The sequence below is a fragment of the Cucumis sativus genome, chromosome 3, assembly GCF_000004075.3.
Source record: "Cucumis sativus cultivar 9930 chromosome 3, Cucumber_9930_V3, whole genome shotgun sequence".
Taxonomy (NCBI): domain Eukaryota; kingdom Viridiplantae; phylum Streptophyta; class Magnoliopsida; order Cucurbitales; family Cucurbitaceae; genus Cucumis; species Cucumis sativus.
In genome coordinates, this window is record NC_026657.2 from 26,521,908 (window position 1) to 26,537,482 (window position 15,575).

The 15,575-nt window shown below is 35.1% G+C and overlaps 1 protein-coding gene and 1 non-coding gene across 4 annotated transcripts; both read right to left on the bottom strand.

Annotated features, from left to right (window-relative positions):
• Positions 1-5,321: 5,321 nt before the first annotated feature.
• On the bottom strand, positions 5,322-12,044 carry LOC101214082 (origin of replication complex subunit 1B). 3 transcript variants are annotated; one of them, XM_031882629.1, is made up of 5 exons: positions 8,475-12,044; positions 7,141-8,392; positions 6,678-6,842; positions 6,241-6,438; positions 5,322-5,700 (listed from the first exon to the last, which is right to left on the bottom strand). In XM_031882629.1, exon 1 carries the CDS (start codon positions 11,684-11,686, stop codon positions 9,281-9,283), a length of 2,406 nt encoding a protein of 801 aa, XP_031738489.1. In that variant the 5' UTR covers positions 11,687-12,044; the 3' UTR covers positions 5,322-5,700; positions 6,241-6,438; positions 6,678-6,842; positions 7,141-8,392; positions 8,475-9,280. The 3 variants fall into 3 exon arrangements, with proteins under 3 accessions (XP_031738489.1, XP_031738488.1, XP_031738490.1); XM_031882628.1 differs by having other exon boundaries at positions 7,141-12,044; XM_031882630.1 differs by having other exon boundaries at positions 6,227-6,438; positions 7,141-12,044.
• On the bottom strand, positions 10,724-10,801 carry LOC116403028. The gene has a single exon (XR_004215758.1). It is a non-coding gene; the product is annotated as a small nucleolar RNA snoR28 (small nucleolar RNA).
• Positions 12,045-15,575: the final 3,531 nt, after the last annotated feature.

The following is a 15,575-nucleotide window of genomic DNA, read 5'->3' on the forward strand; positions in this document are numbered from 1 at the left end:
TTTAGTGATATGATTAATTAAATCCATGTAGAACAGAAGTAGCTCCAAAAACACATTACGTAATTCTTAATTTACATAGAATTGTTTGAAGCTTATAAAGTTCAATAATGTCCCATTTGTCTACTAACTAATTTAGTGAGTTATCACTTCAAATGTGGTAAATTAATAAACCATTCAGAATTCTATTTGGGTTCTTGTCAAATTGAAGTCTCTGATCGATTTAGAATAAAAACTAATATTCATCTAATAAAACAACTGTTTATATTCTTTACAATCATTGAATTTTTAATTTGTTTTTAAAGGAAATTGAAAGGTATGCATGAGATGTGTAGACTGTCATGAGTGATATAAACAATAAAATAATTCAAACATTATTTATTTAATTGAATTTGAATTTTTTTTTAGAAATAATAACATTTGAATAACAATTTGAATTTTTTCAAGCAAGAAAAAAATAACAAACTATTTACACTCCATAAAATAACTAAAAGTACAATTTATTATGATGATTTTTCTATGGAGTGTAAATAAATATTGATTAAGTTTTTAGAAGGTAGAAAGATTTATAGAAAAATGAATCGAAGAATCTTTGCTCGGTTCGAAGGTATTCAAATATTCGTACTAGTTTTTTTTTTTTTTTTTTTTGCAAAGGTATTGTAATAAAGGTTGGGGTGAGGATTTGAACCCGAGACCTCTTGTAGTTTAAATTATATTCTATTCAATAAAGTGGTTATTGAGGACTTATTAGTGAAAATATAATATTATAATCTTGAATCCAATAAATTGAGGTTACGGGGATATCTAGTGTAGACTTAAACTTTATGCAGAGACATAAACGTGAGTCAAGTTTGAGTATATATAACACAAACGGTCTATAGTGTATGAATAAGGTTGGACGTCGTATTCTAAAAAACTATGCATGCAGCCCTCTTTGTAATTAGTACAAGTGATGTCATATTGAATCATTCATGTAAAGATATGAAAGTTGGGGCATCCTATGTAAAGAGTATACATAAGACTAGAACCATGAAATAGTCACATTTAAGTTATAACACAGTTGACTGGATAAAACTGACTCTTTCGATTTTGATAACCTATGTAAATTAATCTTAATTATGAGCTAACTATGAACTTCTGTTTAAGCGAAATTATCTTTAGATCTGCATAGATGGGGTCAGTACAACAATATTGGCCCAATAAACCTCTCATTTTAGGGGTAAGATCGAATGAATGGCTAGGGACGCAGGGTGCAAGACGAAATTTACTTCTACCCGCTTTAGGGTTAGTAGATAAGTTGTTTTTCTTAAGGACTAAATCCAAGTCTTGAACAAGGGGCTCCTTCCTCTCATTGGTCCGAGAGAGAGTTCAGTTTACAAGTTTGATCTTAAACTAATTGTTCAATAGTGGATCAGTGGAACTTAAGGAGTAAGATGTAGTCTCAAGGGTAAAATGATTAACCTAGCTGAGATTACGAATAACCTGTGAAGAATTAACTTACATACATAGTTATATCAAATGGACACAAATATATCTATAATGAGAGTTGTACAGTTAGGGACTTTAGTAGAATGACCTGTTAGTTAATGAATGTTGATTAGCCCAGTCTAAAAGAGTTTAATAAGTTAATCTTGGATTGTTGGAGCCCATGATCTATATGTCCATTAAGTTCCCTTACTAGCTCATATGAAATTAACTTAGAATAATATATTGGAATAATTCGAATTGTTCAAATTAGGTAAAGAGAGAAACCAATGAATAGATCTAATATAGCCATCAGTTATAAGTTTGAGATAGAGCTTTATGGTTAAATTTGATTTAAATATTAAAAATATTAAAACAGATTCTTATTTAAAAGTTAAGAATTGATGGAAATGGTCAAAGTTGTAAAAAGTCAACAAAAAGTCAAAATGTACTTTTGATTATGAAAAGTCAAACTTTGACCAACTTTAAATTCAAATGTGATTTGAATTTCTAAGAAAATGAATTGTTGATTCATTCTCGAAAGGTCAAAATTAGTCGACGAACAAAATTGTAAAAATTCAAAATATTGACTTTTAAGTCAAAAGCGTCAAAGTTTGACTTTGATTTAATGGTCAAATGACCATATTGACCTTGGACTAAAGTTAGTGGAAAAATTCAACATTTTGTTGGATAATCCCACTAACACTTAGTAAGAAAACTAGTAATATAAGTTGAAGACACCTAATCCACTAAATTCCACTAATTGCATATTTAATGGAAAATGAGGTGTTGAACTTAGGTTAACATGCAATAGTTGCGTGTCTTTTGCTTATTTAAAGGCTTGTTTTCATATTGTAAAAGAACTTTGAAAAATTTTAATTTTTTGAAATTAAAACAAAAAGTGAAAAAAAAAATCTTACCTAAGTGCTCACAAACCCTAATCCAATTTCCATTTCTCTCCTTCATTTCTTCACTTATTGGGTCCCATAACCCGATTCTAAGTCTGAAAAATAGCAGGTCAACTCTAGTGGTAATCCTGAGTTCGCGTTTGTGACGAGATATCGAGGATCAAAAAGCTTTGAAGGTAAGTTCTTCTATAAACTCCAATTTCGTTTAATTAGGATAGTTTATGCATGTTATTCTTCAAAATTGTTCCCCTCTTACCTCTTGTTGACTTTTTTTGTGCTAATGGTCCCTTCCATAATCTTGCATTATGTATTGTACCTCTACATCGACTACACTTTATAATGACTTGAATGTGTTGTTTCTTATGCAACGACGTGACTTCGGTTTAATGAAGTTAGGGGTAAATGTGCATTAATGTCTTTTTATGGTAAAACTCGTATAGAAACTTCTTGATATTTTTTTATGTAACAGATAATTTTGTATAACATGACACAAGGTATGCCCATTGAATCCCATGATCTACAACTACAAGTTTCGTCATTCAAGTTTACCTTATATCGAAAAATACCCCTTTCTACCTCAAACATCATGTTATTAGCCCATGTTGGTTATGCCTGCAAGAGCCCTGCAAACGTGTAAGAGCCCTGCAAACGTGCAAGAGCCCAATAAGATTTTTGGTTGAATGAGCAGTGAGAATGAATGGTTATGCCTGCAAGAGCCCTGCAAACGTCGTAGCAGATGACTTCTACTTTACCGGTATACTTACTCCGCATAGCACAGATAACCCCCTAGGCTCGAAATTACATCGGTGAACGTTGAGACGTTTCCGGGCCTCAACACTCTAGGCATCTCTATGGGACACAGTGACTTCGCACCCGGTGGTGTGAACCCTCCTCACGTGCACCCTCAAGCATCGGAGCTGTTGATTGTGCTTGAAGGAACCCTTTTGGTGGAGTTCGTGAGCTAAAGGAGATGTGTTTTTGATCCCTCAAGGAATGGCTCACTTTCAAAAGAACATTGGAGATGGGAATGCTGTGGGGATTTCAAGCTTTAGCAGCTAATTCCCAGGAGTTTACACAATTGATACTTCTGTGTTCAACTATTCTACGCCTAAAATTCCTACTCATGATACTATTTCATACCCATCCCAAGACTGTGATGATCATCCCAATGCCACATTTTGGAACACTATCAACCCAAGTTCTAATTAACTAAATGCCTTCTCAATTATATTATAATTCAAATGTACTGTGTCAAATTAATTATTATCAATAAAATTAAAGATGTTTAAGTTATATTTAAGCAATTTGGTGATCTCTCTAGGTTCAACATCTATTTTTTTAAGGGAGAAAAAATATGTCAAATTATAATTTTGGATAAATTTGAATAATGTAAAAATTGATTTGGAAATAATTTACTGAATAACCTTATTGTTCATAGTTTAGTTTTTCTTTCAAGGTGTTATTTGTTATATACATATATCTACCAATGGAGTTATATATTATGATATATTTATAGTGAGTTTGATCAATAATTTATCTTAAATCTATCTACAAGAAACAAAGGATCTCTCAACACATAAACGTGTCGAGAGATGTATGAAAATGCATCGAAAAATGATCTCTCGATGCATAAAGGCTCATTGAGATACAAGTCGAAAGAAATATGTCAGGAGAGGATCTCCTACGCACAACATGATTCGTTGGAATAAAATAGAGAATCTCCTAACACTTTCCATATAGCGTTGAAATAATACCTCTCGACGCTATATATACGGCGTCAAAATAATACCTCTCCCAACTTTGTATATACGACGTCAAAAGTTTATTATGACCTCTCAATGCATCATGTTGTGCATCGAGAGATTCTTTTTTTAAAAAAAGAAAATACCTTTCATTTATTATTAAATAAAAGGTATATATCGCTCACCCTGCATCATCTTTTTTATTACAACTTCATTTGTTTCCTAGCACTTAGTCTATATGTACATGTGAAATGAAAACCACTCAAGAAGAGAAAAATATGAATCTATTCTACTCGAACCTACATGGATGAGGGCCCAAATTAAAAAATTAGTGAAATTTTGAAAAGATATTATAGAGTGGCTTGGCTAGGAGAGGACCATGAGCAAAACAAAGTGTGTGATTTCCAAGGAATGAACCTTTTGTAGGGACTCTACAGAATCTGGACACCATCTTACACTCTTGGGAAAAAAAGTGGCTCAAGTTTCAATAGTAAATCTTGTGGAAATGTGGTTTTGCTTTGTACACGTGAAGCCACATGTATATAATTTCATTTCTATTTTCAATTTTTCAGAAACAAGTGTGTGAATATGGCCAGGATAAAATGGAAAAGATTTTGACTTTTTCCCTTTCCAAGAGTTACACTGCAAAAACTTATTTGGTTAACATATATCCTGAAAAAAAAACCTTTTAAAACGACAAAAGAAAGTTCAACAAGAGGTTAATATCAACAACAAAAAAGGAAAGAAAGAAATCAAAATCTTTACTATTTTACCTCAATTCTTCTTCTGCTACTTTAAAATCCAGGACCAAGCAAATAAGAGAAAACTGTCAACACTAAGATCCTGTTAGTAAAACATGTGATATTCAATGGATGTTGATCAGAAAATGTAGACTCCATAGATACATCTCGAAATATATAAGACATACTTGGGTTTCTTCTCATTCGAGAGTTATAATTCAGACCGCTCAATATCAGCCTAACAAAGCAAATACATTCGATAATCAACCATTGATATACATTGAGAATTTGATGGATATTATAGTAAGTTTAATGTAATTAATGATGGGAGTTTACAAGTTTTAAGCTCTCTTAAAGATCCGTAGCTCAAGTGAATGATACATGTTAGGAGCAACTTAAGCTGAATAAGAGAAGTTATTGACATAAGATACAATACAACAAGAAAAATTAAGAAACACACGGAGAAAAAGTCAGCACACCAGTACCAAAAGATGTTCAGGATGTTTCCTGCAGCGTTTAATAAGCAAAAGATGTTGAGAAAGTTGTGAGAACAGTTGAACTACTGTATTAGTAATCACTGTTTCTTATTTACAAGTTCAAAATATCCAGCCATAGAAGGTTGATTCTATTTTCTGCTGCAATTTTGAAGCTGGTATTGAGATGCTGTATCAACTTGCCTACAGTCCTTTCCTTCCTAAAACAAGGCCAAACACTACGAATGTATAATCTTATTGTACATTCCATAGGAACCCAGAACTGACCTCCTCTCGACTCCATCTCCATTCCTTCCATTACAAAGCATCCCATAAAAGTTTCAGCAACATCAGCTTTATTATGTACTGTGCCAATCTGTTGAAGATAAATCAAATATAAGGCCTCAAAAGTGGGGACTTTAAGTGGACGACTACCTTTAGAGACAAATTTGTTGTCTTTTTCAGCTAATATAAACTTGGGGATCATTACAACCAAATGGCCAAGGAAAAATGTTTACATTTTTCTCAGCATAAGATACTACACACTACCATTTAGAAACAGAGAAAATAAAATAAGAAAATACTGCTAGGACCAATATGTTACAATACTAGTTCCATCATTTCGATTCAACCACTGAACTTATTTTTTAGGTGGGGAGCAACGTAAATAATTACTAAAAACAGTGAATCTAATATTTGCAAACCTAATGCAACCGCCACTCAAACAGAACAATCGGCTAACACACTTCAGTATTTACGATGGTATTAAAACTTGCATACTTTTGCCTGCTACATTTTGGATCCTCCCTAAGCAACATGCTACCAAAACCTATATGCTACAATGCTGCTAGTATAGACCAAGGATGAAGTAATGCTAAGACAACTGAAGCTGGTATTGAGACCTCAATTTCCTTACAATTGTCGAAATGCACTGTTCACCATTCACCAACAATGCCTCAGACATCAGTTCTCTGAAGAAGCAAGATCACCTCATTTTATCACCTGATGCCACCTCATTTTGATGATTTTCATTTTCATTTGATTTGAGAAACTGTCCACCACAACCTCTAGCTCCCCTCAATGCGTGCAGATGTCAAGATTCATGCAAGTATGGCTGCACAACACATTGAAGCTAAGTGGTTAAAAACCAAAGAATGAACCAACGTGAAAGAAAAGGAACCATTGAATCAAAACCAGCAAGTAAATACAATGGGAAGTTATAAACTAAAGAATGAAGCAGCGTGAAATAAAAGGAAATATTGTATCAAAACCAGTAAGTATACACAATGGGAGGCCTATCACAATTATGCACACCCAGCATTTAACAATTAGGCAATGACTATGCTTTCAGACCTTCCTAGACTTTAGAGCTTTATTTTCTGATTCAGCTTTTGCACGGGACAGTCTGCGTCGTAAAATGCCATGATACTGCTCGGCATTGAAAAAAACAGGCTCCTCAACTGCATCTGTTAGCAAAGGAACCCCAGCTTGCTGAATCCCCATTAATTGATGATGAACCTAAAATGAGCAATAAACTAGTAATCAAACGTCTAAAGGTAAAACAAACATTTTGAGCAAAATTTGAAAGTTCTGTATAAAGAAATGCCATGATGATTTGCATAAGACAACCAGAGCAATTGGACAAGCAGAGAAGCAAATCGCATATAATCAATTACATTTTGAGCAATACAGTAATGCAGCCAGGCAACAGGAAAATCTAGGACTCATACCTCTATAAATGGAAGAACAAATTCAAAAGAATATAACAAAAATATAAAAATTTAATTGAATATAGGCAGAAGGCAGTTGGCCTTACTAGTTATGCAACCAAATCTATTAGGATGAGTGATCAGTTGGAGTTGAAGTTTTCATGTTGGAGCATTCCTCTTCCCCATCAAGATCTAGCCTCTGTTCCTCAGCTTCTGCTCCTTCTGAGTTTACTGCGCAAGAACTTTGTGCATCATTAGTGCAGATCCAAGCATCATGGAGTTGCAGAGAATATTCTAGGTGCCATAGAACTTTGCTCATTGTTGGACAAATCTTCCCTTCACCAGCAAGGCATTTTTCTGCCATTTCTCCAAATGTTTTTAGAGATTCGGGACAATATTTGTCTTTAAGATGTGGGTCTATGATGGTGTGCAACAACTTTTTTCATTGCCATTTCATTGCCCATTCTGCAAGATTTATCTGATCCTTGGGCAAAGTTGGGTTTGTAACAGCTCTTGCACAAACAACTTCTAACAATACCACACCAAAAGAATAAACATCAGATTTTTCACTCAGCTGCTGGCGCCTGAAGTACTCCAGATCGAGGTAGCCGAAGCTGCCCTTAACTGCAGTACTAACATGAGTGTGATCCAAAGAAGGACCTGTTTTTGAAAGACCAAAATCAGACATTTTTGCAACAAAATTTTCATCCAAGAGTATGTTGGTCGTCTTCACATCTCTGTGGATTATTCCTCTCTCAGCTCCTGTGTGAAGATAATGGAGTCCCCTGGCTGCACCAATGCAAACTTCCAATCTCTGCTTCCATGTCTAAGGGTGCCATTCGCCATATATTCGTAAACCAAGATCATTTCCCTTGCAATAGCCGATCATTGACACCAGATGTCTATGCCTAAGTTTAGAAAGCATTTCAATCTCAGTTTCGAACTCAGCAAGTCCCTGCTGAGACTGGGGGTTTGCTCTTCTTGATTGCCACAAGAGTACCATCATCAATCTCCCCTCTGTAGACCTTACCAAAACCCCCAACTCCAATCATCAGAGCTTCATCAAAGTTATCTGTCGCTGCAAGAATATCTGCTAATGTAAACCATTTGCCAACTCTGATAGATGGCAAGGTCCCGAACACACTTTGGCCTCCCCCCACAGACCCTCTGGCGTAAGTGTTGGTGACAGTGGCCCCAGGACTAGATCCCCCTCTCCACCCAGAAAAGTTCTTTGTAAAATTCCTTCTCTAGATTCTGCAGAAATAGATGATGAGAAAACAACAGAGGCTAAACCTGCTCCAATGCCTATCCAGAGAACTTGAGACTGAGTTTCCCTTCGATTCCTCCAAGGCATTAAACCTGTCAATGTACGCAAGATACCCATTTTAACTCAGCTTACAGATTTCCAAACCATTCAAGAGAACATTCGTTCCTGGAGCACCTGCAGCTGTATCCGGGCCTAGTTGAAATTGGTTCAAGGAAATCCACATGATATGCTCTGTTCATTCCCCCAGCATGTACAAACACATCAAAACTCTCAACTGCAGTCCTGTTGTGTATGTAAATCTTGAAAAGCCTCTCTCTTACCTTCTCATACACCAGCTTGAAAAGAGTGTATAATTATTATGAAAACCAAGTGCATAAAATATAAAATAACAAACTTGAAAAGAGTGTAGAATTATTATTTCTTAGGTGGAAATCGAAGGATTGTAAGATTCGAACCTAGGTTGGAAGGAAGCCGATAAATAGAATAACCACTAAGCTACCTACAAGTACAAGTATCAAAAATCAAATAGTTTTCTTTATATATATTACATAAAGACGATCGAGTTGAGGGAGAGCTCGAGCCCCCTGCACCTATACTAAATCCGCCAGTGATTGAATGATTATAGTCTTACTGTCATGTCACTAGACTACATAAACAGATGCATCGCACAGCCTCTGGGTAAGTATTAGTCTTCATATGATTTCACAATTCTCAAACTAATTTTTGCTTTCCAAGATACTGACATTGACTATGCTGCCAAACAAGAGCTCTGAAAAAGCAGGAATCATGTTGTACATTGCTCAAAGCTAGTATACATTTGAAACCATTGTTGGTAACTATTCTAAAAAACAGGACTCCCATAAGAACAAATTAAAGAGCAAGTAAAAAAAGTAGTAACTTAAACCTTCATATGGGCGAAACTGAAACTGATGTATTACATGACCAAAATTGTTTTTTACAGATTAGCAGCTAAAATAGATTTAAAGATACTTAGCCAACCAAGGTATATCCTTACTATCTTTCAGTGCAAATGAGACGTCATCACTTGGAACATTAAGCTGTAACTTTTGCAACCGGTGTTTAGCCCCTGATTCACATAAAATAATTCTGCACTCACCAAGCCTACAGCCAACTTTCAGAAGAGCATCATATCCAGGAAATTCCTCTCCATTGCTTGTACAAAGATTTGAGACAGTCATGGCAAGCTTTTCAAAGGTTGCTTCACCCAACCCCGTTTTATAATAGTCATGCACCATGGCTGTCAAGAAGATCTTGCTCTGCTTAGAACAACTCTTCATAACTTGCATATGAGGTGCTTGAAACATTTCTTGGATCGCTGTTTCCACCTCAGCTATTCCAACATGTGTTTTCGCAGTGTTGGAAATCAAACTCAGCTGCTTCATATGATGCTTCTTTAAATGATAATCCGTAATTTCAGCTGCACGCCTACATATCTCCAAAGCACGACGTGCATCTCCTGAAATAGCAGCTACCTTTCTCGATGCAAATTCAATAGCTTGTTTCTCAAATGCATTGATTCCTTCAAGCCGGCTCAAAATAATTTCTTGAAGTTGCTGATAGTTATAGGGGCCAAAACAAAGCCTTTCAATACCCATTCGGCTTGAAATTCGAGGAAGCAACTTCTCTGGTAGGTCCATGGTATTTGCAATTCCTATCACAATCAACTTGGCTTGTGGCTTTGTAGGCCAATCGAGAATGTTGTATAGAATTGACTGATTTCTTGTTACAAGAAGATCAAGTTCATCAATGAGCAGAATGCAAGGTCGCTCATCATCCCTGCAACAATTTACGTCTGAAAAACGTTTGGTCAACAACTGAAGCGCCTTTTTCCAATTAACCCTATGCCCAGTTAATGCTTCATGTATAACTCTGTATATATTTTCTGGTGCTGCCAGCTTTAGACCATTAACCTCCACAAAGCAATGAGGCCTTAGATTTCCTGTATCAACTTTAGCCCGCAAGTTTCTCATTACCGACAGCACACTCATTGTCTTACCTGTTCCTGGAACACCATAGATGTACAAGCATCGACCCAAGCATTGATCATCACATAAAGCACTTTCAACAAATGTAGTTATCTCCTCAATTTCTTTATTTCTACACGGTAGGGACTTGGGTAGTGACGCCAACATGAGGGTTGCCTTTGCTCTTTCCAATTCAGTTTGTTTATGACATCTTGTATGCTTTGGGATCTTCTTAGCTCCTATCTTTTGTAGTCCACAAAATTGTCCTTTCCTTGAATTTGCAGCTAATTCATGGGTTGAGCTTGAGTAGTTTCGAGATAGTAAAATTTGTGCTCTCTCTTCTTCATATTCCAGGTCACCATCTGAATCAGAGTCTACATTCTGGTCCAACTTCCACTCTGCGTCACTATCAACTGCTTCACTATCCTGTTCTTTATCAATTTCAGCCAACCTCTTAAAACTATGCCAACGAACGTCATATTCATACTCACATAAAAATATATCATCCCCTTCCTTGGCTTTATAATAATCTTTCGGATTCATGACTTCACACAGTCTAAGAAGCGATTCCATCTCAATATCTGCAAAATCATTAGTTAAATAAAGCTCTCTCTTCAAGTTATGCGGTTGCCTTCCAGCTGCAGTCTCTTCTGGGATTATATACCATCTAACCTTACAGTGATAGTTACCCGTTACTTCTTTCCATATACTTTCAATGTGAGCAGCCCACAAATCGCCTGCTAGAAGCTTCTCCCTCATTGTCCTAACCCGTTTTTTACCCTCTGGAGGCTTTGGCAATTGAACCTCTTTGCCCATTTTGGCAGCCTCACAAAACCCACAAATCCAATCCCCCTCAGGGATCACCTTCACTGGAGGCTTCAAACACTTCAAATGAAAACCACCAAGACAGTCATCACACTCGATCATTATAGCATTTCCAGATTTAAAGCACACTCTACACTCCTCAACTTCAGGATCTTCATCATCAGAGCTTGCATCTTCTCTCCTCCTCACATAAACATCGTCCCCAACCTCAAATTCACCACCATCAAAAACCACTTTTTGATAATACACCCTCTTTCTTAACCTCCCACTCCCTTTTTTGTTGATACCCTCCTCCGGCTTAAGATTCTTCGAAGCAGTTGCTCTTTTGACCATTGACCTCTTATTGTATGTCTTTCTCTTCTTTCCCTCTAATTGCTCAAAAGATGGAGAAAACATAACTTCATTTAGCTTAACCTCATTATTTGGTGTCCGCTTTTGACTCCTTCTATGAGCTTTAAGGGTTCCCTCAGATACAACATATCTGTTACTTCTAGATGATTTTGTAGTTACACTACTTGTGATTTTCTCAAAATGTTTATTCGCCTTATCCACTAACCTAGTCGATCTTCGAGACATCTTTGGTCAAAAGCTGCACTTAATTTCAAACAGGGCTTCTTTCAAACTCCAAACAAAGAACACAACAAAAAAACGCACCAAACGCACTTGAACTTGGGACAGTACCGGACTCTAAAATCTTGAATCTCTAGGATTAAATAAAATCTAGCCCCAAACTTTAGTAGGTATTGAAGATAATCCAAGAAAAACACACAAAAACCACCAAATCCTTACCCCTCAACGGAGAAAACGTGGGGTCGGCGGCCGGAACTGAAGACAGAAAACAGAGAAACCGCGAGGACTAGTCGACGGCGGCGAATGGTTGGAGGCGGTAGATAATAAAGTACCGCGAGAACTGGTGGATAATTTTAGCAAATAAAAATAAATCTGTTTTCTAATAATTTGGAACTTTTTTTAAAAAATAATCTAAATTTCAAGCAATGGACTCCACCTCTTCATCTTATACTTTTTTACTTTTTTTTACTTTTTTATTATTTATATACCATTCCACATATTCTACTTTTCTTTGATCTTCAATTTTTTTATTAAATTCATTTTTTCTAATTTAATTTAATTATTTTTAATCAAAATTATACATATCCTTTTTTTCCAAATTTTAATTTTTTTAAAAAAAAACTCATATATTAACAAAAATATATTATTAAACAAATAAAAGTAATAATAATAATAACAATTGAAGTCACCAATGCATATTGGTAATTGAATAAAAAAATTTAATGTTTATGGCAAAAGAAAAAAAAACAAGAATCGGTTCGATTACAAATTAAATTTAAAATACTTAACTAGTTAGGTTTCTATTTCATTAAGATGACCTAAATAGCTTAGTCTTCATTCTGAGTGTATTACAAACTCCTGTTCGCGAGAGATTGTCATTTGATTTGTACGGGTGGGAGTGACCAGATCACCGACTTAATAAGCTTATCAGTTTGGAGAAAAGACCGAATGGGGAGTTGAGAACATAATTACACAAGATGAAATCCACTTATTTCCTATTTAGGGTAAGTAGATGAGTGTTTCCTTAAATGCTATCTTCAGGACTTGAACACTCGGTCATACCTCTCTATGACACGAGAGAGGTTTCTGTTTATTGGTAGGACCATAAACAGGTTGTTCATCTGAGGAACACTAATATTTAAGGACTAAGGGTAACCTAGAGGTAAAATAGTAATTTGACATAGATGGTGTTATGAACACTCGTGAATGACTAGCTTACTATTGTTGACCCATATTCATGGACATAGAAATATATCTACAGTGAGAAAAGTTTAGCTGTGAGTTTTTAGTAGAATGTACACATAGTTAACAAATATTGTTTAATGTGGTTAATGAATTTAGTCAATTAATCTCATATCGTTGTAGCTTCTGATCTATAGATTCATTAGGTTCCCTTCCTAACTCGTAAAGGGTAATGAGATTTATTTATATTGGTTGTAATTGAAATCTCCAAATTTACTTTGGAAATTAATATAATGTATAGTAATACATTATAATATAAAGTTTATCAAAATTTATTATATAAATTTAATTTTGGATATGATTCAAAATTAATTTATGAGAGAGAAAATATTTGAATGAGTTCAAATATTTTAATGAAAATTTAATTCATATTAAAATTATTGGTAATGAAAAACACTTATATTTGAATATGATTCAAATTTAATTTAAGTTATATATAAGATATTTAATGTAGTTATTAATTAATTAGAGAATTAATTAATAGTTTAGTTATAATAAAAGAATTTGTCAATGGAGGTTTCGATAGTAGTTGCCAATTGCGAAACATCATCTAGGATGGTGCTCGGAGGTGGTCAGCGGCAGTCGCTATATAACAAATAACCAGAGGTTGGCGACAACGGTCATCAAAAGTCATTCGATAATGATTATCAAAAAACGATTGACAAAAGTTAACCAACAACGATCACCAAAAAATGGTTTACGAAAGTTGGTCAGCAATGATCACAATAACCCATAAAAGTAAGCCGACAATGATCATCGAAAAATGGTCGACAAAAGTTGATAGACAACAACCACTAAAAAACACTCAACGAAAGTTAACCAGTAATGATCACCAAACAATAATCGACCAAAGTTGGTAAGCAACAATCATCGAAAACGGTTGACCAACAATTGTTATAAAAAATGGTCGATGAAAGATGGTCAACAATGATCATCGAAAACGATCCACGAAAGTTGGTCGACAACGGTCACCGAAAAACATGACAACAATTTGTTAAGCACGATTGACAAAAAAGAAATCGATAGAGGTTAGCAGATAGCAATGCCAAAAAAACGACGATGGGAGGTTGAAGTAGCACTCACAAGAAACGCTTGTCAAAAGTTGGTTGAATCATCAAACAACGATAATTGTAAGTTAGCTAGCGATGATCACCAAAAGTAGTTCTCAAAGGTTGATTGACAACAATTGTAGGAAAAACGGTACATGAAGGTTGATCGTCAATGGTTACCTACAGTTGGTAAAAAAAGTTCTTCAAAAGTTGATCAGTGGTGGTTGTGAAAAAATGGTCGAAGGATGGTCGACAATGGTTACTATAAAGATGTCAACAAAAGTTGATCATTAGTAGTTGACGAAAAACATCACATTTTCTTATGTTTTTCATGACGACTAACTTATGTTCAACTTCTATCACGACGACTTCATCCGGCCATTATTGGTTGTCGTAGTGTTTGTTTTCTTGTGTTATTTCATGCTTTCGTATCTTACTTCTAGACTTCGTATCTTCATCTTTGAAGTCATGATTGCAAATATTATCATGTTGTGTATACCAAACATTTATGTTCGAATGGTGCACAATATCTTGATTGTTGGAAACAAATGTCTTATTCTTATATTGTAACAATGTTTCATTCAAAAGTCGTAGAAAAAATTGATTCATGCCATACGAAAGATTCTACAGTTCATAAAACATTATAAAAAACACTACATCTTCAAAAGCACTACACACCATACACAATTTTCTCATTCTCAAGCATCAGAACCTCCCAAAATTTTGACTCCCAGAGTTAGGGCAAAACATCTGTTTACAGTTTATGCCTCTTCCCATCCCCCCATAAGTTTTGTTGCCTTTTTTTTTTATAATCTTTTTCACCCTATTTAGAATCAAAATACTTCACTTTTAAACTGGCATATGGTGTAGTCTAAGTAGACTCAAATAGTAAGAATATTCTGATTAGAGAGGAAGATATTAAGTTCATTCAAAATTCAAAGTCATAAGTAGAGGAACAATCACCAAAAAAAGGAAATTATTGGCTCAAACAGAACCCCTCAAGAGAATGTGTGGGGAAAGAATTTTGATCATGTGAAATTGTTAAGAAACAACAATTTGAGACGTGGGTTGAGCAAACTAGGGTGAGTCACAGCACCATAGCCTTTAAAAACAAATGGGCTCCAAATTGGCGTCTTTGGTAATGACAAAGTGTTTATTTAGACTATATGTATAGAAAACCCTCTCGTTTATGATAAAGTTTTGCAGACTTGATTTAAGAGAACAAAAATTGGAGTTGGGGTCACTTCACATGTTTGATTGAGAGATAAATATGGAAAGGTCAGGGTTTCATCCGGGTAGGTTGCAAACAACATCAAGCAAACCAGAAAAGCTTCACCAACGTCTCCCGTCACCTTCAGCCATGGTTTCAACTCAATGAGTATCAATTTTCATCTTCCCCCGAAAGCATCAAATTTCCCGCAGTTGGGAATATGGGATTAAGGCTTCCATTCTTTTTCTCTTTTGAATTAACCCTATTCTTCATATCCTCTAACGTACTTTCATGTTGAACAAACTGATTGTGAAATTGAAAAAACATAAGACGAAAAAACAACTATTTGAAATTCACTATAAATTAAAATTTTATGAGAAAGAAGAAGCAAATC